Source organism: Panthera pardus, unplaced genomic scaffold (assembly GCF_024362965.1).
Source record: "Panthera pardus isolate Hobbes unplaced genomic scaffold, ASM2436296v1 HiC_scaffold_5, whole genome shotgun sequence".
Taxonomy (NCBI): domain Eukaryota; kingdom Metazoa; phylum Chordata; class Mammalia; order Carnivora; family Felidae; genus Panthera; species Panthera pardus.
In genome coordinates this window covers 3,254,920-3,281,907 of record NW_026526980.1, presented here as the reverse complement: position 1 = coordinate 3,281,907, position 26,988 = coordinate 3,254,920, and the positions used below count along the sequence as shown (strand labels likewise).

At 44.0% G+C, this 26,988-nt stretch overlaps 1 protein-coding gene across 1 annotated transcript; it reads right to left on the bottom strand.

The window, feature by feature from the left end:
- Positions 1-295: 295 nt before the first annotated feature.
- Positions 296-26,988, bottom strand: HAPSTR1 (HUWE1 associated protein modifying stress responses). Its single transcript, XM_019468559.2, has 4 exons — positions 26,382-26,988; positions 25,652-25,732; positions 14,525-14,800; positions 296-2,794 (listed from the first exon to the last, which is right to left on the bottom strand). The coding sequence occupies exons 1-4, from the start codon at positions 26,605-26,607 to the stop codon at positions 2,550-2,552; spliced, it is 828 nt and encodes a 275-aa protein (XP_019324104.1). The 5' UTR covers positions 26,608-26,988; the 3' UTR covers positions 296-2,549.

The window sequence follows — 26,988 nt, the reverse complement described above, 5'->3', positions numbered from 1 at the left end:
AGACTGAAAAAAAGAAAATCAATGTCATTTAAAAAGTACCACACAATATGCAATCTTCCATGATTTGTCTGCATCTAAAATGGCACAATCAAAGGCTTCAAAATTCTAGCAGTCAGAACTAAGTTTTCCTATGAGAGAGAAATCGTTTCCCTTTCTACTCCTAAATGTGAAGAGTTATTCTGTGCTCAGGGGGCACGGGAGAGAGCAGGGGAGACAGAGCGGGGGTGGGGGGAGTTACGAGGAGGTTGACAAATCGCATTTGAGATTCAATGCAGTGGAAAAAAGTAACGAATGCTAAAGTTCTTAAAAAGTTTAATGGAGCCAATAAGGCATATAAATCGTGTTCTGGCAGACATTAAGACCTGCTTTCTCTAACCAAAGAAAATGGCACATGTTTTATCAAAATTTGACAATCGAGAGTAAAGGGTACTGAGATTCAGCGTCAGAGCACCAACTAAAACAAAAAACAACCAAAAATAAAAAATTTAAAAAAACCTGTTATTCTTCGGAAGGAGGAACTAGAGAACCAAGGCATAAAGGGAGGGTTATACAGGCGTTCCTCAATCTCAAAATCCTTCAGGAAGAGGGGGTCTGGCCACTTGTGAGCTACGCTTCACACCACACCAAACGCCAATTCCAGAATCTAAATTTACAACGATGGGGAAAAAAAAAAAACAATGGTAACTCCAAATGCATTTCTGGGCATATTCCAAAGGGAAGCTTAAAAGTATTCCTAATACACAGGCTCGTCTGTTTCAGGTATAATTCTTCCTGCTATTATATTCAAACAAAAAAGAATGATCCACTTTTTGCAAAAATTTTCAAATACCTCACTTTCAGTCCTAAGTTTTACTATGGAATTGACTTTTGTTCTGTTGGGTTTTTTTTTTTGTTGTTGTTTTAAATAGGGCTATATCTATATGAATACAGAACATTTCTAACATTCCATTCACCTCCCACCCAGTCCATGAATATTATGGTTAACTTAGCAAAGTTTCTTCACAGAAAGATATTATTAAATGGCTGAAGGAATTGCAAACTTTAACAAAGTGCTGTGAGTAATTACTGGAAAAACCCACTGATCTGCAGTGGTCTTTTAAGGATAAAAACAGGAAGTTAACTGATACTGGACTACAAGTTTGCAAGGAAACATTTTCACTGTCCTACTTGATATATAACATAATAATATGATAGAATAAATTACAGTACCTGGCAGGCTGACATCAGTTCTTCATCTAAAAAAGACTATCATTCAGTTCAAGATATTAAAAATGAAGGTGAAGCATGCTCTAAAACATTGTGGCTACAAGAGGTCTTATAAGGGACCAAAAGAGGAATCTACTCAGAACCTTTATTTAGGTCTAACTAACATCTAGAGAAGCCTCCATGCGATTCCATCTTTTCCAGAATGAGATTCCAAACTGCACTCTTTAGGGGAGGGGGGACTGGAGAGTGGGGGGGTTGCTACTTAGGTTGCGATCACATTATTGGCAGATCGAAGACCTTTATCTTCCACCAACTCCAATGGAAAACTGCACAAAGTAGGGCATTCGTGAAAAATGTAGATAGAAAAGGACATGAGAGACTGGAATACCTACCCTCCCCCACCATCCAACTCCCTCTCGCTAATGCTGAGCCAAAAAGGAAGCCCATCCTCCAAGTTCATGACCTCACTACTGTAGGTCCCCCTTGAATGCAGTCTACAAGTTTACATTTACCGTAAGGAACAGTACCCTGCGTGGGAAGTAGTACTTGTCTTAAAACAGGAGTATTTTAAGCCTACGGGGTCAATCGGGGGGGGCACTTTAATAATCATATTGCTACTTTTAGAGCGCTAACACACACAAAGTGAATCCAATAAAGTTCTGTGTATTGATTCAATATTAAGTATTAATTGCATGACCATCATAGCACCTCTTTACATCACACAATCACCAGAATCAGAAACTGCTTGGAAAACTAAAACCAGGGCACAGTCCCATCATTAGAAGTTGCACACTGTGGACTACAGAGAGACCAGGTGCACGGTACAGGGCCGCTGCAAAAACTGGAAGCCTGCAGATTTGACGAGGAAGCCAAATCGTGGGTCTGAGATCATTTTAGGAACCTGGCAATACTGTTGAAGCAAAATACTCAACGCAGCAGGAAATGGACCAAAAAGAAGAAGAAGGGGAGTGGGGGTGGGAGGGGGTGGGGGAAGCATTCTATATAACCAAATAACATCTGATAGTTCCTTTCCCTTTGAGAATAAATACAGTTAAGGTCACTTTTAGCCTTGGAACGGATAATATGTTTGCCTATGATGATCTTGCTAATGACTACACGATGTCTGATGTCCTCTGCTAGGATTATAGTTTTAAGAAAGCCATGGTTACAAGAGGCATCTACTGTAAATACCTAGAGCTTCCTTTTATGGCAACCACTATAGAATTCACTTGTCTTAAACAGTGAACAAGGGAAGATGGCCTCATGTTTCCTTTGCAATAAGAGTATATGTGGAGGATCGAGTGGCTTTCAAGCAGCATGGTGGGTGTGAAAATGTCTGTAGTTTAGATCATTCTGTTGCGTTTATGGGTTGGTGAGTCTGTAATGACATCGCCACACTGGGCTGAGGTACGCTTTCTAGTTCCACCATTGTCCAAGTGGAGTGCCATTTCTTCTGATATGAAAGTGTTCAAATCGACATCATGGAGTCCATTTCTCCTTCGACTAGCATTCGATCCACTGCTTACATGTGTAGGAGAGCCTGGGGTACTCGAACGCACGCTTATACTAGCCATTGCACCACTAAGACCTAGGAAGAAGAAAAAAGGTTTTAGAGTTGCTCGATTATTTAACCCTCTTGAAAGCAACCCACTTTACTTTCAATGTTTCATAGTGTCAAAGGAGGTCTGCCTGTTTTCTTAAGGAGTCACCAGGGGGCAGTTATGTTTCCTTCTGGAAAAATGAATCGCCGGGCTTTTGGCGTAGATGTTTCATTGGGAAGACTACCACTATTTACAATATTGGTAATTACAACTCTGGGAAGCATACTCTGTCGCAAGCACCGTATAAGGTGGATACACAGATCACAAAACCCTCCCATCTACTCTACTGGGTATATACTGCTTATAATTTATGGCTGAGGACAGCAAGCGCATGCTTTAAATAGGACATTTTGGTTATCCAGAGTCACCACCCCCAATAGATCCCCCTATAGTGTGTGTACGTGCACGAAGGGGAGCGATGATTTCTAGGTCTGAGTGGGCTCATTCCGACTTCCCCCAAATGATCATCCAAAACCGTGCACGCTACAGCCCAAAAAAGGGGTCACTACTGAAAAAGTACGCAGGGACCTCAAGCACAAAGTGAGTCTGCCCTTGGATGAAACAAGCTATACGATCGCCCAAGGTCTGGACTTGATTGGTCTCCTCGGGACAACCTCACTTATCATCATGGATGATCCCTCTGAGAAGGAGGTAGTGCCTATGGCCGTATAAAAAAATCCTGCTGCCTTCAAGGTTGAATTAAATCCAGAACAGACCCAGCACCCAACGCTGGACACTCATCCCTCAGATTCCTGAACAGTTAAGGAGGCAAACATATGTTCCACTCTGAAATGTTCAGGATGAACCTGTGAAAGGCCCAAGAGACGCCAGGAAACATTAACCACAGCGTTGAATTTGAAAACCTAACATCACGAACGGTGGATTTCCCTTACGAACTTCCCCTTACGCTATTCTAGCCTCACACAGGGTTTTTGTTATTGCTTGACTAAATTCATAGACTATGACCTAGGATACTCCATGTTCCCAAAGAACAGAACTTCTCAGATTTTAAAATGAGCTTAGAGGTTGGTCTGGTAGGGGCCCATTCTAGTTTATACTGTTAATGTGATTCAAATTTGAATGTTGAGAAAAAAATTCTCTTTCTACCACATCAACTTTGACATTATTCTGACTCTACAAATACTCTGTGAACATTCTCAGGCTGCAGGCGTCAACAGCCTCCCTTATGCTGATTGTGTTCTGCAGCCCACACCTCTTCCTGCTCTCAAACTCCCTACCTGGTAGCCATCAGCCCCCTCCTTGCTCTGCCTGTGGAAGATGCGTCCTCCCTCCCACTGGTGGCGAGAGGAAGGGTGGGCATGTCACTCCTTAGCTCTAAGCCATTGCAAGGCTGGTGCCTATTTAAAAAAAAATTAATAGAGGCACTAATCTTGGGAGTACTTCCTGTGTGAGGCAGGTGCTACGTTAAGTACTTTTAATTTTCATCCTCACAGTGATCCTACGACATCCATATGGTCTGTGTGCGGATGGGAAACGGAGGTTAAAAGGTTAAGTAAGCGACCCAAGGTCACACAGCTAGTAAGCAAGAGCTGCGACTCAAAACTTAAGCACAATCTAATGTTCCCCTTGACTGTTACACTCTTCAAGTCAACATGATTTTAGCATGAAGCGGCTACAGGGTCTTGCGCCTGGCCTCTCTCAGGCCTCATGCTCCCACACCACCGGGAGAGCGGATGTGCACGGCCAAGCAGCTCTGGTAGGTTGGCCAGCGCCTCTCTTCCACCGTGTGCACCTGCTGACGCCTGGCCCCCAGCTCCTCCGGCACCTATTCTGCCCTGAGGCTCCTTTCCTGACTCTGCCACCTCTCTCCTATTTAGTCTCTGGCTGGCTCTGCTTCCCTCCTGCTTGAAACTCTCCACTCCTTCCTGTCTGCAGCCCGCCAGCTCCTTCCTCAGTGGCCTCTGCGGGGTTCACTTCCACCGGACAAGTTGGGTACCACGCAGGGTGGTGTCCTCGACCCCTTAGCTTACCGACAGGCATCGTTTTCCACAGCACAGGGGATCTCTCCTGTGCACATGGGCCCACCCACAGTTCTAACTGCCTGCTGGACCTCTCCCATTTAACATCAAAAAGGCGCTACACGCTGCTTCTTCCTCAGGCCATGCAGGTTTATTAAAAAATAAATAAAAGGGAAAGAAACATCTTGGGCTCATTTCATGCAACGCGGTACAATCGTGTAGCTTCATCTCCACCTAACGTACATGGTGCCTGGCACACAGCATTCGCTCAATCCTGCGAACAGGGGAGTGCTTCAAAGTCTATCCATTTTGAAATGCACTGAAACCCAAACCTGCTGGCATTCATCCCCTCTCCAAAGCCCGGAAATAAACCCAGGTGGCTCTTGTCTCTTAAATCTCTGCCATCAAGTTTTTAAAAACTTAAGTTATTCCCAAATTGCTGGCATGTTTTTTCCCCCCAAGTTCTATGTGCTGTGCTTTCTTTTTTCCAACCTAGCGGCCTGAAACAAACTACTAAAAGGTGTCCGTGAAATTAAAACAAGAACCTTTTCATAGCTGGTTCATAATACAGGAAGTCCTAAGATAATTAGACTGCAAAATTTAGGCCTTCGGCACGAAACTGGGCTAACTTCAGTAATTAATCCCCTTTATCATTTGAAACCATCAAAAGAACTCAACAACCCCCCCCACCCTGAACCCCTCTTGTTAACATAGCAACATGTTTATTAACACCTAAGGACAAATACCCAAGGCTCGCAGAATACTCCACCAGAAGTGAACAGGCACATCAAGCAAACACTTCTATTGTTTCCACTGCTATTCTCCGTGAAAAAGAAGAGACATTAAATATCAATTTGGTCCATTTGAAAATTCCCCAGTAACTGCTGGGCAACTGCCATCTTTCTTCTGTTGAGTGTATGACTGGGGGCTTTAGTTGGGCAGCTCAAGTGCAACCACAATGTGCAACATGAGCTTCCTCCTACCTACTCTCAGCAGTGAAAATTCTTTTCAACATTTAACTAGCTGAAAATCTTCCCCAAAAACACTTTCGTGTCAAAAAAAAAAAAAAAATTAAGATTAACAACCAAAAAATATATATTTTAAACAGCCCAAATTTTATTTTACAAACCAATGACAGCTACTGGAAGATGCTTCAGGAAACCTTAGCTAAGCCACATGAACAATCAGGCCTATACAAGTACAGAGAGTCTGAACATGCTTCAGAACTAAAAACTAAGTTGTACAGCCCGAGGGCATACAACTTAATTTCTACCAAAACACACTTTTTCAAAAGGGCTATGGGAGTATCAGTTGACAAAAAGCAGAACAAGTAGTATGATTAGACAGAAAAGTCTCCATTGCTTAATACAAGATAAACTTAGCAGTTTTAAAGTTTCTGCATTCGTTTTAAATGATTAGTGCAGGAGGGAGGGGAAAAAAAAAAAGATTAGGATGATTTAATCATACTTTAAAAAGAAAGCTCCCACTGGAGCTAAAACAGTTACAGTCCAGGTTATAGGTATCTAGGTTACATGGTCAAATGTTAAGAGCAGCACATAACTATTATTTTCATACCAAGTTCATGCTTCAGATAATAAGATAATCCTGTTTTCAGAATTAATTACATGTAATTCCAGTTTACCAGCACATAGTTAGATCACATATAGGCACAGAAAGAGCAAATGCAGACCGATGCACCCCCCCCTTCCTCCGTCCAGCAGCCCGTGGCCTGGAGGCCGCCTCTACACTCTCTACCTGCTCCCCAACTCCCTAAGACTGAGAGCAGAGGGCCAGCCCCAGAGGAGAAAAGGCGGAGGACTGTCATTGTCGATCCACTCAGCACAGGCTCAGAATGCTCGGCAGATACGCTCCACCAGTTTTTTTCATCTGCAGCATGAGAGGGGATTTGAAATCCCCACAATTTGAACCAAGTGAGAACTTCCTGACTGGAACCCTAGGAAACTGGCATTCTTGCATTTCAAATGAATTGCACTATTCAAATGGCCAGAGCTCCCTGTGCACAAAGTGGTGTTCTGAGGTTTTGAAGCAAGCAAGCACTTGTGTGTAAATGTTGTGTTTGAAATGCACCAAGGAAGGAGTTCAAATCACTGAAAAAAGAATTCTACTAAGATTTTAGTAATTTGAAGTAGATACCACTCCCCACCCCAATATGTAAATTGTAATACTGAATTTTTATTGAAGTAAAGCACACTAAATCAAACCAATTACAAAGATACATGTGTCACACCAAGAAAACATTTTCAGTTATGCTGACAGCCCAATGCTTTCAGTTTTTCAAAGACAATTTTAATGCCATGGGAAAAATGCTCACGACGTTAAAATGAAAAAAAGATACAGTACCATATATGCAGTATGATCTCAACTATGAAATAATTTTAATATTTATACATTGAAAAAAAAAGACTGAAAGAAAATGCACCAAACATTTAACTGTGGTTATCTCTGTATAGTCAGATAACAAGATACTGAATTTTTTACTTTTCGGAAATTTTCAAACTTTCCAAGAGAATGTTATTTGTAAATCAGAAGACTAGTGGAAAATTTAAACTCAAATGTTCAAGTGCTTCATAAACTACCGGAGGACATTAAGTACTAGGTGCACGAACTGGCTTTGAGGCATGGCTGCATGGACTCCTTTTTCACATCAATGAAAAACTGTCCAAGAAAATTTTACTGCCAACTTCCAAACAATTTCGTATCATTGATGGTAGCTTTAGTGAAGTCCTACCCCAGAAACTTCAGCAGCTAATATCTAATCTTAACATAAAGAAATGCCAAGTTTTCATCAAAAATTTTAATGCTGTTAATTGCCTTCATTTTCCTCATTCCCAAAAGCTGGTTTGAACAAAGGCCGTAATTTAGAGATTCCAGCCTTCAGAGATGAATTTTAATTAAAGAAGCTTCTTTGAAATAATCATTTTTCTAAGCATTTAAGAGAGGTGATTGTTTTGGTGCATTAAATCTCTTACATCTTTATTTCCAAATAAGTTTTTAAAAAAATATTTTGCTGTTAAAATAACTACTGACAGTTCTGTTATTTCAGGAAGATGCAGACACGCACACAGTCAAGTCTCTAGCACTGTCCCACACGCTGCACAGGGAGTGTGGGCAAGAGAAGGGAGCACCTTGACAGGTACATGGATTTCCAGTTAGTCCTCTGCAGTGTTACAAGAGTCTCCTTTACACTACTCCACCAGTGTAAAATCGCTTAACCTAAGCACCGGTGCAGTAAGAATATTTCTAAACATTTACCTCTAGGATGGAAGGGGACAAGAATCCTTAAGGAAGAGACAGAACCAAGCACAATTACTTAATTTCTTCTTAAATGTACTGGATCTCAGGTGAAATTGTATCAAGAAGCTTTGCTCTCACTGGAATTTCCTAACTTCTCTTCTGTACCACTCTAGAGCACACAGGCCAAACGAAGTGCTGACCAAATTAACCAAAGCTACAAAAACCTGTGCTCAGAGGAGTACGAAAACCCGACTGGTTCAAGCTGCCTGGAATCACAGCTTTCCATAAACCCTAGGAGAAGGTGGTATCAGTTTTATACCCTGAGTATGACAAACTAGGAAAAGGCCCTACATTTTTCCTAAGTTAAATTCCTACCTGACCTTACACAATTTTCCAAAAAGCCCTACACCCAGTTTTCTCCATGTCCAAGAATCTGTCAAGCAACTTAATGATTTAAGAGAACAAGAATCACCATGTACGTAGTCCAGAGAAGACTAAAGGCAAAAAAAGCAAGTAGCCATAAATGGAGTCTATGAACTCCGAAGGCAATGTACCGTGCCTCAATCTGACTGCCTAGGTTTGAACACTTCAAATGCTCTCATAGAAATCTATCAGGCTAGAAATTCCTCAAAGACATTACCTAACTCCTCTTTGTATCACACAGGCCCCTGCCACTAGTCTCTAATAGACTGCATGGTATTTACTTTCAGTAAAATGCTGGGCAATAGAAAAGGCTGCAAAATGACAATATATACTTTATTTTTAAATGACCACCCCTTCCACGGAAGGATATGAACTGCAGAAATCAGAACTCATAAGACTACAGCCACAAAAAAAAAAAAAAGGCAGGATTTCAAACTAAAAAGGATTCAGACTTCAGACTTCAATACTTAAAGAGCTGCTGGCTTAACTCACAAAATGCTTTCTTTGAAAAAACAAACTTTCCTTTGTTTGAAATTCTCCAGGGTCATGTAAATGCTGGGTTGCCTAAGCCTCTTTCAGTACTTACACTGGTGAATGTAGCATCCCACTGCCTTTTTAAAACTTCCTATTTTAAACACCAAAGGAACTTAAAACTGGACAATGGGAGATCCTAAAGCCAAATGCCAATGACAGCAACAGCAGTGCCTATTAGGACACGACACCCTGCATGCTAGGGGCCTGAGTCTGAACTGATGAATTTTACAGGACGACCCAGGCCCAGTGATGTTAATTCCTAGTACTTCAGTCAAGAATGCCATCAAAATGACCTCTGGAACACAAACCAAGTGTTTCTGATTTTTACAGAACAGTCTGAACCAGGGCCAGAACCTACAAAGACCATCCACAAGATGATGTGAGGAGGCTTTAATGCCGGTATCAAAAGAGCGAGCGAAGTGACTTGGTATCCAGCTCCTTCTCCTAATCAGCTCTCTCCCCCCTTCCAGGAATGTATGCCCCAATCTATGCCCCAATCTTACTCTCGACCCTTTCCTAACCCGCATGATAATGAACAGAACTCAGAACGAGGAGACCAGATTTCATCTAAGGCTTTCCAGATATAACACTAGCTTGGGCAAGTCAAGTCAAAGTCTGTCCATCCAGTAGAAAGAGAACCTCACTAACTCCACAGATTTATATCAAGATAAAAAAAAAAGCACAAGATCCTAGCAAGGAACGTAAGTTATAAACAGTAAGTTTTAAATTATCCTTCCCCTCTGGAGTAATATATGCAATTTAAAAGGGCATCCTTACTGAAAAGAGGAGGGAAAAAGTACCCTCAAAGGCTACCTGATCTCCAGGCCTACTTTTGCAATAAAATGCCACCCAGAGGCAAAGAGAACACTCTTTGCACAGGACTCAGAACTAACCGAAAATCCCACTTCTCCCAAGGTAAAAAGGTGTTGTGAAAGGTTAAGTACCTTGCTTGTTTCTCATTTAATCTAACATCTTACAAAGACGACTGCCTTGGGAAAGTAAACCATCTTGCCCAAGGTCATACCGGGAATGTAGCCTACACACAAAAGCCTAAATAAATATTCTTCCTACTAAATGAAGCAGAAATACAGGCCCCGAACCATTCACCTTCAAGCCTACTTCTCAAGGTTCACCCATGGCGAAAACCCCAAGATACAAAATTCATGTATTTTCTGATGTCTTTAGAGAAGAAAAGTAAGCCTAGGGATCTTTCCCACCCCACTCCACCCCTAACCCCATGGGGGAAGGACCATAAATGCACAAATATGGAGGCACAGTGGTTAAGAGTGTGTATACAGGCAGATCCGGAATACCTATTCTACCAGTTACTCATCTGTTCCATCACGGCCAGATACGCCCTTTCTTCGTCAACAAAATGGTAGTAACTCCGGGCAAGTGTAAGGTTAAATGAGAACGTCCTAAGCTGAGTTGCTTGCACTAAGTAAACACTAAAATAGCTGTAATGGTACATCATCCTCAAACCCCATTCGAGTCTTGGTTGTTCTAATTAAAGAGTTTACTTTGTAGCTCTCCTAAGGTACACCATTACTTCTACCCTTATTATAGTCATCTGGGGATCTTGATCCTCAACTCTTTCTAAAGGTTCTCTGCACCCACTGTACTATATATTTTCACATAACAGACCTCTGAACTCTGTGTTCAACTTAGAATACATCTAACACCGGGTTCTTTGCCAGGTTCTGGTAAAGGCAGAAACTTTAAGACCAGGCCCTGCCCTAAGGTAGCCCCATGTTGGAAAGGACAGCCAAAGAAGCAAATCTAAAGAGAAAGAGCAGATTAACAGCTCAAGGAAGGCTTCAGAAGGGAGAACGAAAGCTTCATTACGGAAGAAGCGTTTGATCAGTCTTAAAGTATGAGCAGGCAGAGGGAAAGAACTGGAAAAGAGCACGGAGCTATTTCACACATGAGACAGTATAGCTAAGATATCTGACCCACGGTGAAGATCCAATCAGAAGGGCCTTTCAGTGCTGGGTTCTGACTTCAACGTATTTCTCCATCAACAAAAGTCATTTTTCAGTCAAGTGACGAGACAGAAAGGACTGCTCCAGTGGCCTCAGGAAACACGGACTGGCAACTGGGTCATCTCAGGGCCAGGAAGCAAGAGCAGGAAGATTATTCCAAGAGCCCAGGGTTTATCCTCTCCAAAGAGCCTTCCCTTAACGTACAGCCAGTGTGCACTGTAAAATGTCCCTTTCTGCCCTTAGAACATCATACACAAACCATGCTCAGGACATTAAATTTTCCAAGTATGTGTTGGCCTCAGTAAAAAAGGAAGCACTCACTCTTCATTTATATATTCCCAGAGACAGCACAGAATCTGCCATGTACGCATCTGGATGGCTCCATGAGGAAAAGCCAGGTATTTGCTGACGGGGCGGGAAGGGGAGTCCGCGTGAAGCCCTGTGTGAGAGCCCTGCCTGCAGAGGTGGCGTGGTGGACAGGAGAGAACACGCGCGCCCGGCAGGCCCGAAGTGGGCGAAACTGCAAGCAAGGGGCCTGCAGAAGGCGGCGAGGGCTCGAAACCGCGGGAGTGAAATCTAAGTCAGTCAAGAACCTGAGGAAACGTGAGAGGCTGAAGGAGCAGACAAAGAAAAGACCAAAGAAAAGGGAAACTCCAGATGAGAAGGCATGCCTAAGCCACATCATCAGAAAGGGAGACTGAGAACCACCAAAACGGTCCAGAGGATTTTAGGTCCACCTGAAATCTTCTATTACGTTAAAAATGAGGCGGCAGGTCCTAGCTGCACGTGTAGCACATGCCTGTGTTTCCCGGACTTCTTGGTGAGTTTAAGATCCAGATGACTAGATGCCATGGTACTCAGAAAAAAAGCGACCTATGCTGCAGACAAGAGCCAGAACAAAGCACAGGACTGATTATGTTCTGTAAGCTTCAGTAACCAACAGATCTGACTGAAACTGCTTGCTAACCATCTGATGGATGTATGACTGAAATTGGGTTCGGTCTGAGGCAGATGAGGTACTAATCAGAGGATCTTACTATCACACACAGTGTAAGAAATAAATGTACTGTAAGTACCTTACATCTTTGCCATTTTTCTTCAAATAAAAATGCGTATTTTAGATAGATTTAGGGTGCTTGGTACAGGTGTTTCGGAACTGATAAAGAAAAACTATGGGGGGGGGAACCGTCCTGTCTTATAAAAAGGGATAGAATGGTGTGAATCCCCTATACTCATGTTTGCGGTTTATAAACTTTAGAAGTTTGCTTCAATACACAGTGCTTCTCCTATGCACCCCTCCCCCACCAACCCATACCCTAAAACTTCATAAATTTAGACTCTCCTTCCAATGCAGATTCCTAAGAACTTCAATTTGACTTCAATTACATTTCACAGATCTGGTTAAGCAAATTATATGCAAAACTAAATTCTGACAAGTATGTGCCCTAATTGAGATGTCTCCAAATATGTTTTCAAAGATCATCTAAACAGCTTTCACTTCAATTTATAGACTATCCAATAAATCAAATCACTAGGACCGCTGGTTACAAAGTTGGTCATTAATCTGCCTTACAACTTAGTTAGCAATGCCCTATTACTAGAAATCATTCCAGTCATTGTAAACACTCAAACCAGACTAGCATTCTCAACACATCGATGTCCTCTATAAACCACTATAGGACAAAACACGATGCAATTTATGTTTCTGTACACTCTTTCAAGAGGCCACATTACTAGACTGTTTTAAGACACAAATTCAGGGTATGAACCTTAGGAGTAAGAGTAAAGAGTACACTGAGTCTCCACTATATTCTGGACTTGTGCTAATGGGAAACTTTATTGAAGGGAAAGATTATTTTTCTACATAGCTTTATAATTATGAACTTTCTCAAACCTCACAATTTAAACTTAAGTCAAAATTATAAATATAATCTCTTCTTAAAACTACATTGTCACTAAAACTCCAACAGAAGTTCAGGAAAATAATAAACCACAAGTTGAACAGTCTAAAGAGGGGTTGGGGGAAGCTGGCCCTTTTTACAAGGTATACAATTGCACTAAGATTTCATAACAGGAGTGGCATCTGTGTGTCTTAAAACTATCTTCTTAAGTATAGTAGAATAGAGAAAAAGGAAACCTTAACGAGACAGGTATGGAATGAATCTTAAATTGCACTTGACGATAAGGAAAATCAGAATGCTTAGAGAGACAACCGCATACGGCCCTACCATGCGCAGACAGGACAGCCACCTGACACTACACACGCTTCCAATCATTTGTTCCAAACTTAACGGTAAAAGATGTGAACTCTGTAACAAAGACCAGATGGACCTCTTTTTTGCCTGAGTTTCAGAGGTTCTGATGCATGACTATTCCACTACATGAGACAGTGGCAGTCCTAAGTACTGCATCCATATATCAGGGACTTTCTCTTGCAACAGATGTATTTTTAACTTATCAAACTATCAAAAGGGAAAAACACTGTTTCCAACCCCAGGTTCTGATGAAGGGTGTAGGTAAAGAATCAAGGTCCGCCAAAGAGAACAAGAACATAAGCATTAAAGCTTCAAGGATATAGATGTCCTCTGCATATATATCCCACCTTTTTTACTACCAGGTTACTTGGTTTTTTAGATGGCCTATACTGTGGCCCAGAAATGTTGACTTCTAACAGGACTCCTGACCTAATTCACTAATTGCTTCTCTCTGCTCAGTCACCTGCACCATTCAAGTTTTCTTTTCTGTATCTACTAAGTCTCATTATTTTGTTGTTCTTTTATTTTCACAGCAGTATTAAATGTCCTGTAAGTACCTCTCCCAGTTCTATCTGGAAATCTGTATTAGAGAGGAACAAACAACAGACTTGTTGACTGCATATCCCAGGCTTCTCCAGTAATACTTAAACCCCCTGGCCAAGAATGCCGCCTTCTGGCAGGTCTGGCCTGGGGAGATAGTGATGGACTGTCCTGACAGTCCTGACTATCAAATCAAGGACCTAAGGGACAAGAGACATAAGGAAAATCAATCATTCTTACATTTGTCCATTCCCACCTGGGTCATCAACTCTCACCTTTGACAGGCACACTCAGTAACTTACAGGGCCAAAGGGAGTCCCCAGGAGAACAGCCCAACAATTTCCTGCCTCACTTGCCTGCTGCTAACCAGGTTCTCCAGGCAATTGGAAATATAACAGAATTCTGAAGACACAAGAACTTCCTGTTTGACTCAGAATAATAGGAAAACATGTACAATAAGAAGTATAAAGCAATAAATTCTAATCAACGTTGCAAGATTCTGTTACTGTGACACTGATAAGCTCAAACTAACTTTCTAAAAACATTTTTTAGGATAGGCTAGCTAACATTCAAAAATGGCCCAGGTAAGTTCTTAGCTTACATTCTGCGTAAACATTTCTGGAGCATTTAGTTACTAATAAGAGACAAAACACAAGACAATATATCTGGACCTAAACCTAAATGTGTAAAGGGGTCGACAGGCACACTCTTAACCACTTTTCCAAAGAAATATGTTTAAACGGCTTTACCATGCAGAGCTATGGCTTCCCGGAAGGGTTGCAAATCAGTCTCTACAGATGAGCTAGTTTCCGTTGAAGTAGCTCGGTTAGGGGACACTACAGTCAGTCTTGGGGGAGCTCTAGAGTTTCGTGGTGGAGGAACTTTCCCACACAGGAAGCTGATCAAATCTTCTCTACGAATAGTTCTTCTGCGCTTTTTAACCCAAGCCAACACATCCTTATTGCGTCGTTGATAGCCAATCTGAATTCCAATATCAAAACTTCGCTGATGAGTATCCACGCTTTCTGTTAGGAAAAAAGAACAAGAAAAAAGATACATCATGATCAGCAGAGCCATGCAGCATTCTCTCCTAAGAGAAAACTATTTCAGGAGCTAACCAAAATGAGCATCATGAAGATTGGGGTTCTGGAGGTCTATCAGTAATTTAGTCAACTGAATGGTATTTCATCCATGTTTCAAGTGTTATACGTGGCATTAAATCTTCACGGTCTAAATTCAGAGCTAACATCACACAGTCCTAGAGCTTCTGCCTTGTTCCTTAAAAAAATAATAGTTTTATTCGTTACTTTAAAAAAATTATTTTAATGTTTATTTTCGAGACAGAGCATGGGTGGGGAAGTGGCAAAGAAAGACAGAGACACAGACTCCGAAGCAGACTCCAGGCTCTGAGCTGTCAGCACAGAGCCCAACGCGGCACTGGAAGGCACTGGAACTTACAAACTCAGAGATCATGACCTAAGCTGAAGTCAGACGCTTAACTGACTGAGCCACCCAGGAGCTCTGATGGATACGTTATTAAACGTCTATCAGTACTATACTCAGCTTCACTTTAGGAAAAAAAATATCAAGACGACCTTGAAAATGGTACTATGGTCCCCCTGGTGCAAATGAGGAAACAAGGAAGTGAATTACACCGAGTAACTCTACCAAGGTGTAAGAATACATATGAGAGCTGGAATTTTGCTCCAGAGTCCATGATTCTTAACCACTAAGCTTCTACACTCTTTCAGAAAAGAGTGAATTCCTGGGGTGCCTGGGTGGCTCAGTCAGCTAAACATCTGACTCTTGGTTTTGGCTCAGTGAGATCGATCCCCACGTTGAGCTCTGCAATGACAGGGTGGAGACTGCCTGGGAATCTCTCTACCTTTGCCCCTCCCCTGGTCGTGCTCTCTCTCTCAAAATTCACTTTAAAAAAGAATAAAAAGAAGGAGTGAATTCTCACAATTCTAAATAGGAGCATCACATCATTCAACAGAGAACTAAATATTACAAAGCACTCAGGCCACCTACATTTACCATGTCATTTTGGGGATACACTCTTACAGATCAGTTCAGCACCAAGAACTGGGAACACACTGAAAGCCGCAGCAAACAATTTAGAAGTGAGGAAAAATTAATTCTGATTGACCAGTCAACACCAACACCAAACAGCACAGTGGAAACAGAAAAGGCTTCCTTTCCCTAGTATACACTTGGATTCTGCTTCCAGTCCCCCAAAAGTTTCCCATCATTCATAATCATTCCCAAAAGACCTTGCAACTAAAATCTCCGACTGGCCTCCCAGACTCCCTGTAAGTACTACCCCTCCCTGTATATACTAAGCCCAAGTTTTCAAAAAAACAATCCCTGCTCTTCCCATGATTTTACACAGTTGGAAAAAGAACTGGGAAATTTAAGCCACTGCAATTTATTTTTAGTTGGACTGCTCTGCTAGCAGAAAATCATGAGTATACTTCTAGTGACATTAAAGAAAATGGTTTCGGGGTGCTTGGGTGGCTCAGTTGGTTAAGCATCCAACTTCAGCTCAGGTCATGATCTCATAGCTCATGAGTTCGAGCCCTGAGTCAGGCTCTGTGCTGACAGCTCAGAGTCTGGAGCCTGCTTCAGATTTTGTCTCCATCTCTCTGTCCCTCCCCTGCTTGTGCTCTGTCTCTCTCTCAAAAATAAATACATAAATAAAAAGTTTAAAGAAAAGAAGATGGTTCCAAGGCACCTGGGTGGATCAGTCAGTTAAGTGTCCAACTCTTGATTTCAGCTCAGGTCATGATCTCAGTTTGGGAGTTTGATCCCTGCATCGGACTCCACGCTGATGGAGTGGGAAGAGCCTGCTTGGGATTCTCTCTGCCCCTCCTCTGCTCTCTCCTTCGCTCTCAAGAAAAGAAAAGAAAAGAAAAGAAAAGAAAAGAAAAGAAAAGAAAAAGAGAAAAGAGAGGGAAGGGAAGGGAAGGGAAGGGAAGGGAAGAGAAGAGAAGAGAAGACAAGACAAGAAAAGAGAAAAAGAAAAAGAAAAAAGGAAAGAAAAGGAAAGAAAAGAGAAAGGAAGGAAGGAAGGAAGGAAGGAAGGAAGGAAGGAAGGAAGAGGGAGGGAGGGAAGAAAGGAAGAAAAAGAAAAAAGAGCTGTGTTCCAGAAAGAAACACAATAATCCAGACATCACAGAGAATCCCAAACTGCCATGAATTTGCATTATTAAACAAGATGGCAAGAGGGCAGCATAAGCAGAACTTTATAACAAGGCCTGTTCTTTAGATGACAAATCCCTGTTGTTTAAAAAAAAAAAAAAAAAAAAAAGTTTTTTTAATGGAAGAATTTGTCCATGGGAGCACGCTTTAAAAATAGTAAACTCCAAGGGCGCCTGGGTGGCTCAGTCAGTTAAGGGTCTGACTTCAGCTCAGGTCCTGATCTCACAGTCCATGAGTTTGAGCCCCACATCAGGCTCTGTGGTGACAGCTCAGAGCCTGGAGCCTGCTTCGTATTGTGTCTCCCTCTCTCTCTCTGCCCCTCCCCTGCTCGCACTCTGTCTCTGTCTCAAAAATAAATAAAAACATTTAAAATTTTTTTTAAAAAAAGTAAACTCCATCACAACTTTGAGAAGAAGATTATTCTTATTTTAAAGATAGAGAAAGCAGCTTGGGAACGAAGTAATTTCTCTAGTATCTCAGACTTGAACACCAAGTTACAATGTGAACGAACAGCTTCTGATTTCTCCTTTCATCAGAAACAAAGCAAGCGTGAAATTCATTTTAAACATAAACAGCATTTAGGAGTATACTATAGCACTTTCCATCTCTTAAAGACTCTACTGAAGCTAATCTCAGGACTAGGTAAACTCTAAGATGACCTTGGGAAAGCCAGATCTAAAAAGAAGAGATTCTGAAAGCACCGGAAGCATTTTCAGAGAAATCATGTCTTTGAGCAAAAACTGATCCCATGCCACAGCACCAAACATACGTGTGTACCTAGAAGCAACCAGGTTTCTACAAACCCACCCTACCTAAAAGAATGATTATACTCAAGCTCATAACTGGAGAAGAGGGTTTCCAAACAGAGCGAGGAAATTTTATTTTTCAAGAACCAAATGGAAGCAGGCCCAGAATTGGAAGTACAGAGGGGGGAAAAGTTGGAAGTGCAAAAGGAGTACAAAAAACAAGTGCAAAGGAGGACTGCACAGTGCAAACCAAGATGAAGTAGTCGTGTAAATGTACACCTGGCAAACCAGCCACCAAAAAATTCTCCATAAACTGGATACAAAACTCAAGGGCCAAAGGGAGGGGGCCACCAGAAGCGGTTATTTAAAAAAAAAAAAAAAAAAAAATGACAATTCAGGGAAGAAAGCTAAATTTTGGTTTGTTCTGATGGAGGACACAAGGAAATCCCAAAAATCAGATCTGCAAGGGCCTGACTTTTTTTTCTTTTTTGAAGTAGGCTCCACACCCAACATGGGGCCTGAACTCACAACCTTGAGATCAAGAGCTGTATGCTCTACGAACTGAGCCAGCCAGGCTCCCCCAAGGAGGGCCTGATGCTTCAATCACAGATTTGAACAAAGCTGGAAAACGCAATTATTCACTGGTTTAGATGAAAGACAGTTATGTAAGTTGTGAAGCTCTTTTAAAATTTACACAACTAAAAAAAATGTCTTCCTAATTGACCAATTATTTCACCTCAGAAATTCTGAGCCTGAAACAACAGAACCAACCAAGAACACACTAAATATGAGGCACTTTCTAAAACATGGACTTTTACAGGTTAGAAGGTACAGGAAGAGAAAAGCAAAAAGTGACATTTAAGGTCTTCAGGTACACCCTTTTGCACTGCCGGGCCCAACTTGGTTTTGTACCATTAACAGCATATCCTGAAAGGCGAATCCAATCACCTCACCACCCAGATTAACCCAATCTCAGTTACTTCCCTAAACAGAAAACGTCACATTGACTGACCCTAAAGCATTTCAATTACAGTCCTTATGTTTAGGACTTTAAACTGTTGCTTGGTTGAAAATAAAATCCTCCCATCATACCTTGCACTAAACAGGAGACACATGAATACTTACTGGAGCATCTTAGGCCTGACTAGGCTAGATTTTAACGTCATCACAGGTTGATTTAGTGAACAGCAACACCATAAACATGCGCAAGGATGGCTTTCTGAAGGCTCTCAGCCCAAGACTGCTGTGACTACATCTGAACCTTGACAGACAGACATCCAAATTCTAGAAATGCAGAGCACAGAAACTGTGGGGACAGTCTTATGTGCAAAGCTATTTTACTGAAGCCAAAAAGCCTCTGTGCAGCAGGGCCAGAAGCTTGAAGGTTAGGCAAACCCCAAGGGCATCAAAATGTCAACCCAACCTTTAAGCACAACACATTCATTTCCTTATTCAAAATACAAATGGACTCGGACAAGTCATGGTAGATGTCCCATGTTTCATATTTAAAAAAAAAAAAAAAAGGGTTTTATATAAGCAGCTGAAACAGAATTCCAGATTTTTACAGGTCTAATCCTGTCCCCACTGGCAGGGGACAAGAGGCACAGAATCACCTGATTACCGAGATGAAGACCAAATGCACAATTTTGTTACTTGCGACACCGACAAGATTAACCCAATCTCACTGTTTATAGCTTTTTGACACTCACAAACCTTATGGGAGTTAGCCAGAGCAGACCTCCCCATTTCAGAGACAAGGAACTGGAGCTGAGGCTCAGAGGGCCGTGCCTGGGAGTTAGGTGAAGGGACACAGTTCTTCCCCAACCAAAGAGAAACCGTCTCCCACTCTCCTTAGAGGGTCTACACACTGTGAGAACACACTGCTAGACCAAAGTAACATTTGCAAGGAATACTAACGACTAAATATCTGAACTTAGAAACGCGTCGACACTAACCAACCAGTCTGCCACAGGGCAAATAAGTATGAAAAAGGTTTCATTACATACAAAGATCTGAGCTACAGGCAAAATAAAAGCCTTTTCCAACAGTTTTGAGAAAAGGACTCCTATATTCCCTAACAAAGCAGTGTATCCAAAAAGAAGCACTCCCTTGTAGCTACTTAGATACTCAATTTTCACCCAGCACACACAACAATGGAAAGGAGCCAGGGAAGAAATGCAGTGGCCTCATCTGCCTGGCATCCAGTCCTCACCCTGCCTCTCCGAAAGGGATTCCAAAGTTTCTGTTTGGAGAGCTGTAGGGAGAGCTTTCTTCACATTCACTCAAGAGGTGGAACACGTGGTTTAGTGCTCATCTCATCTGCACAGCCCCAAACAGTACCTATGATACTGGTTCAGATTAAGCATGTGACCCAACTCTGGCCAAGAGCCGGTAGAAAGAAGTCATCTGCTGGCAGCTCCCGAAAAAGAAGCGCCAGGGCTCGTCAGCGTCAGTGAGTGACCCGAAGACGCAAGCTGCCAACGAACTGAAACTAGCCCCAAAACAAAGCTCGTGCTTTGCACATGCACACACACAGTGTAGAGAGCTGAGAGGACAGACTGAATTAAATCCATCCTATCCTCAGCCTTCCAGCCAGAGAGGAGCCAAACCATGCCCACACCACTGAAGCCTGTCTGCCTTGTAATTTCTGCTTTATTTGCAACCAAAACATCCTTTTACAGAAAAGTTGTATATAAGAAAAAGATTGTTGGGGTGCCTGAGTGGCTCAGACAGTTAAGGGTCCGACTCGGTTTCAGCTCAGGTCCTGATCTTGCGGTTTGTACGGCCAATACCTGCATTTGGCTCTGGGCTGGCAGTGTGGAGCCTGCTTGGGATTCTCTCTCTATGCCCCTCCCCTGCTCGCGCTCTCTCAAAATAAATAAACTTAAGGAAAAAAAAGACTGTCTTCTACAAAAACTGACAGAATCCACAAGGGATATTAGTGATTGAGGCCACTACTCCTTATATTAAAAATAAAACTTAAGACTTAGAGAACAATAATCCATATTAAGGCGTTTCTGAACAAAGCTTCAAAGGTCAATAATGGGTTTTTTACAGGTGAGTCACAAACCAAGTCCACAAAGTCAAATTTTAAGGAGATGAAATTCTATTTATCTCCAAGTAGAACATGCTTTCTCTGACCACTGATTTAGACACCAACTGCTCACCACTGGGCCCAAATTCTCAGTACATCCTGCTCACCCTCACTCCACATATGGTCTAAGATTGCTACACGGAAGTGAGACAGCATATTATAAAAAGGATTTGGCATCAAGATATCTCAAAAATAAGGACTTAAAGGGCATCGTGCTATTTTTCTCACCTGCCAATCCAATTTACATTTAGTACTTTTAGGGAAAGATAAAAAAGGAAAGTACTTCCCACTAAGCTTTTTTCAACACAAGAAAAAAATGCAAAGACATGGGGCACCTGGGTGGTTCAGTCAGTTAAGTCTGACTTAGGCCCAGGTCATAATCTCACGGTTCGTGAGCTCAAGCCCCATGTCAGGCTCTGTGCTGATGGCTCAAAGCCGGGACCCTGCTTCGGATTCTGTCTTCCTCTCTCTCCACCCCTCCCCCATTCATGCTGTCTCTCAAAAACAAAGGCGAAAAAAATTTAAAATTTTTAAAGATTAAAAAAAAAAAAAAAGAAAAATGCAAAGGCAAAAAATAGCCTAGAATTTCTTCCCTTTATCTTAAGGACTTCCCAGAGCCAGAAAAGGCTGAAAAACAGAACTTTAATACCAACAAGGTCAACACTCACCTTGCCCCAGATACCCCAGCACTAAACTCAGTTCTTGTCCTCTAAGGTTTGGGTAACATATCCCCAGTTACAGGGGAAAAAATGAAGGAGCACAAATGGTGAAGCATCTCCCTCCATTACCTGTCTTCAGAACCATACAGCTAAGTACTGACAGCCCAAAATCCAAACTCCGACAATAGCAGCAGTGCTGCTTGCAGTGCTGGCTTTCTTTAAGCACTGCTAGAGTAGACATGCCCCCTGGGCAAACAGTGCTCAAGGGGAGAACCAGAAACATCTTTAACCCCCGAAGAGCATCAAGAGAAACCTCCCAACACAGATGATAGAACTCACTATGCAACTCAAGTTTGTGATGCAGTTTTTAAAAGTCAACACAAGGGCACCTAGCTGGTTTAGTCGGTGAAACATGTGACTCTCGACCTCAGGGTCATGAGTTCAAGCCCTACACTGGGTGTAGAGCTAACTTTAAAAAATTAAAATTAAAAACTATTTTAAGGGGCACCTGGGTGGCTCAGGCAGTTAGGCATCCCACTTCAGTTCAGGTCATGATCTCACGGTTAGTGGATTCGAGCCCCACATTGGGCTCTGTGCTGACAGCTCAGCGCCTGGAGCCTGCTTCAGAGTCTGTCTCCCTCTCTGGCCCTCTCCTGCTCACACTCTCAAAAATAAACACTAAAAAATTTAAAATTTAAAAAAAAAAAACAAAAACTATTTTAAAGATAAACGGGAAGGGCATCTGGGTGATTCCATAGATTAAGGCTCTAACTTCACCTCAAGTCATGATCTCACAGTTCATGGGTTCAAGCCCCACATTAAGCTTTGTGCGGACAGCATTGAGCCTGCTTCGGATTCTTTTTCTCTCTCTGCCCCTCCTCCACTCACTCTCTCTCAAAAACATTAAAGAAGAAAAGTCAGCTAGGGAAATGCTGAGAAGTGGCCCTGTAGGGTGAGAGCAAGCATTGGCTCAAGGGCTCTGCTGAAGAGCTAAGGTACCTGCAGCCACTTTAGACTCACCACTGAGGCCCATGGGATTAGCCTTATCCCAGGACAACCACCAGTCCAACCTCTCTTCTGGGCAAGGACCCCCCCCCCCCCTCCCCAAAACAGAAAGAAGTTAGCATTAGGTAAGGAGACCGGTACTTTCCTACTGAGGAATCAGGAGACAAATTGCGACTGGCACCCAGGAAAATGCAGGGGTATTTATATTAATATTTCAGTATTTATACTGAAATAACTTCAGTAACTTTTCGCTCCCCTCTTCAGTTGCAGACATCAGAAACTGTACCAGGCCAGGAACAGAACCTGACTGAAAAGTAAACAAACATCGCCCTCTTTATATTTACCAAAACAAGATAGAGATGAGAACCGACCATCAAGATTTTTTCTTCCCCTTTCCAAAAGAGGATACCCAAGTCTGGCCCTACTCAGTGGAGTAGAAGGAACCACACACTCCATTTTGCTGAATCCTGTCCACGATGAGGGACAACTCACTCTCCTCTAAATCCTTCGAGCCGAGCCAAACCAAACTGACACTTGATTTTTCAAAAAGCCCACAAGCAACCAAAAGATCCTCAGTTAAGCTTTTACCACCATTCTGAGCTTCCAATGTGCTCCCTTTAGGGGTTATCAAGAACCTGGTACAAGTGCCAACCTCTCTGTCCCCGGACTGGAAAAGGAGCCATTTTTAGCTTTAGCTTTAGTCTTTCATCATATAAAATACTGAAGCAGTGTCCACTTAAAGAGACCCTCCAAATCTTTCCCCTTGTAAATTACATGTAAACGTTTAATCAGAGCTATGAAGGATGATTTAGATTTACCACTACTCCAGGCTGTATGCACTGGTGACACTACCTTGCTAATTGTACCAGTTCTATTTAAGGTACCTAATTATTCCTACAGCTGCATTCCTGGTCCCCAAGCACTTCACCCTGAAAAAGAGGAACGTGAGGCTCTGCAGAGCATGATCCTTTCTCTGTCAATCAGTTAAGACTATGCTGCCACACTACCAAATACCACAAACCACAGCTTACCTTTCCTAACAGGTAAAGAAAGACAGATTTACCTTTACAGTAACACAACACAAAATACAACGAGTTCTAACAATCTAATACTCACAATAACCCAAGAACATCACGTGATTTTATTTTTTAAAAAACTGAAGCGCTCTCATTAAATCTTCTGAACAGAAACAATATATTACAAAAAGTAATTTCATTTCCAGTAATCAAATTAGGGATAATTTCAGAGTTCAGCTTTTGAACGCATCTTCTCACCTAAGGCAATATACAAAACTGCCAGCTTTAATTCTAAAGAGATACATCATAAAAACACACAACAGCACCAAAAACTGAACAGAAAATCTAGGGGACATTCGTATTTTTGCATGACCTAGGCAAAGAGCTTGGCATACAGAAGCACCAAAAATGGTGCCATCCCCCAGCTTCAAACAAAAAGCAACTGCAACAAACAAATGAACGAACTGTAGTACCTCTCACACAACAAAATGCTACTCAGCAAAAAATAAGTAAAAAATAAAAAAGGAGGGGCAGAATTCACACCTTCAGTATGAACTCAAGGGATCAATCTCGGAAACATGTGAAGTGGATGAAGCCAGGCACAAAAGACCGCATACCATAAAGCTCTACTCATGACCTAATGGAAGTGAGAAACTATATACTACACACGGCAATCAGATCAGCGGTGCCGCGGGCTTGGGTTGGAGGTAGATGCTTTCTCTCAATGTAGGTTTGTCAAATTTGAGCTACGATTCTTAAGAAGACTGACTACACAATATCCAAATTATACTCCAAGAAAGGAGTTTTTAAAACAGGTACTAAATATTTCAGAATTCTCTGGATGAAAACAAGAGCCATTCCAGACAATGCTTAACACCCTCAAGCACTGATAAATGTTAGAGTAATTCACTCAAAAGTCAAAATTTAAGGAACTCACCTACATAGAATCAAAGCTGACCACTGAGACAACATTTAATCGTTTCCTTTTTCTTGCAAGCCTAGACTGAGTTCCTCCTTCCCTGGAATTAACATTCCATTCACCAGTTTGTTTTCAAATTACTGTCCCCCAAAACTGCAAATTCCACCCAGGAAATCTCACAAGAAGGGACATTTTTCCTATAGAATGCTGCCACCATTTCCACATTCTTACACAAAAATGAGAACCTGAAAAGGCAGTCCACAGCCTGTGCTTCAACTTGTTTTGACAATTCTGAAGTGCACATAGTCCATTACTGTTACCAGCAGCTTCTACAAGTTTGAAAACGTTTGATTTAATTACATTTTTCCTAAGATTAACAAATTCAAATCCTTTCTCCATAGGAACCTTAACCCCAAAAGACATCAAATCCAAATTTCCAAATCTTCAAAATCGTAAGACACAAAATCTAATGCCATGGTTACTGAGAACGCACAAAGAGCAAGAACCTTTACTTACAGATCTTCCGGTCACTGGGGGGCGGGAGATTAGCCCCCAAAAAACACTATCAATAAAGCACAATTCTACCGACACAAACTCTGGTAACACGTTTCCTGCCAACAATATACAATCAGATAGATGGCAGCTCTGCAAGCAATTATTCGAGGTTGCTAGGGAAGAACAGTACGTTAACGTGCGCACAGATTACTCCCATCAGCTGATTTTCAACACACTTAAATGCTACCAAAGTACCTCGGTCTGAGTTGCCTAACTCTCAAGAATCCTTTCCAGGAGCTGCTCATGTCGGTCTGTGGCACCAAACCATAAACCCTTTTCTTCCCTGGGCGACTTCTGCGATGAGAAGCTGCACCCCTCTCGGCTTCTCAACCTCAGCACTACTGACACTCGGGGACGGGGAGCACGGTCTCCTGCAGGGCAGGATATCCAGCAGCCCCCTCTCGGCGATGACATGACGTTCAAAACTGCCCCCAGCGTCAAACGTCCCCGAGGCAGGCGAAGAGGGGGTCAGACGCCCCAGCTGAGAATCCGTGCTCCGGCCAGGCCACCCCCGGAGCTCTCTCCCCACCAAGTGCTCCAGGCACTCGGCGGCCGGGTTCGGCCGCAGAAAAGGCTCGGGCAGTCCGGGCCGGGGTGTCTACCTCCCTGGCAACGGAGGACTCAAGCCCTGACGCAGGCTGCCCTTCCCCTCAGGCGGCAATGCAGCAAGGTTATCTTTACCTTTGTAGAGGTTGGTGACGGCGGTGGCTGCGTTTTGGAAGGGGACCCAGAGAGAAAGTCCTGGCTGCTGACACACTCGGTCTGAAAAAGTGGGTGAGGGGTGCAGGGGAGAAAAAAGAAACACAAAAGACACAGAGAGAGAGGGAGAGACACAGAGAAAGAGAGGTTATTTGGGCGTCAATCACTCCGAACGGCCATATTAGGTTTCGCCATTTTGTTCCAGGGTTTCGGAATCCCACACTCGCTGCGAGGACGGCGGGCAGGGGGTCGCGGCGGGGACGAGGCCGAGCCGCGGGGCTCAGAGGTGCAGCCCCCCGGGGCCGAGCCGCGCCCGCCGGAGGCGCCCCCTCCCGGTCCCCGCCCCGAGGCCGGCTCCGGGCACAATGGCCGGCCCCGCCGCCTGCCTTCGCCATTTTGTGAGTGGGAGCCCCTCCCCGGCCCCTCCCGGCCCGAGGGGCGCCGGCAGCCGGGCCCGAGGAGCGGGCGGGCCCCCGGCGGCCCCAAACGGGGGCGCCCCCAGCGCCGGCCCCTGCTCAGCCGCGGCCCGCCCGCCGGGCCCGCCCCCCGCGCCGCCATCTTGTGAGGAGGGGGCGAGGGGGCGGCGGGGCGGTGGCGCGGCGGCAGGGCCAGGGCGGCCACCCCCGGGGCTCTCCGCCGACCGGCCGGCCCCGAGGCGGCCGAGGCGGCGGCGGCGGGGCGGCGGCGGCAAGATGGCGGCGGCGGGCCTCACCTTTGTAGAGCTGGGCCACGGCGGTGGCCGAGTTCTGGAAGAGGTGCCACAGCTTCTGCTGCTTGTGCTCGGGCTGCGCGGCGGCCGCCGCCTCCTCCTGCAGCTCAGGGGGCAGCTGCTCGTCCTGCTCGGCCTCGGCCAGGCACTGCCGCTCCCACTTGGAGAACCAGTGCTCGGGCCCGTGCTCCTGGATCTCGGCCTCGCCCTCCTCCTTCCGCTCCTCCATCCTCCGCGGCCTCCCGCGGCCTCGCCGCCGCCGCCGCGTCCTCCTCAGGCGGGGCCCCCGCGGGAGCGTCGTCGTCGAGCGGCCCGGCGGCGGGGCCCAGCGACCGGCGGCGGCTCCTCGCGGCGGCCCAGACCTCCTGCACCCCGACGGCCTGCGAGCCCCGCCCCGCGGCCCCACGCAGCCCGGGACGACCCCCGCCCCGGGCCTCCCCACCCCCGGGCTTCGCGGAAGGTCGCCGCGGCCCGGACGACTGCCGCCGCACCTCGCGTCGCCGGCCCGAACCCGTCTACCGCCCGCCCATGGCGCCGCGGCCCTCCTAAGGCCGCCGCCGCTGACCGCCTAGCCCGCCGCACAGCCCGGCCTATGCCGCCGAGCCCACCC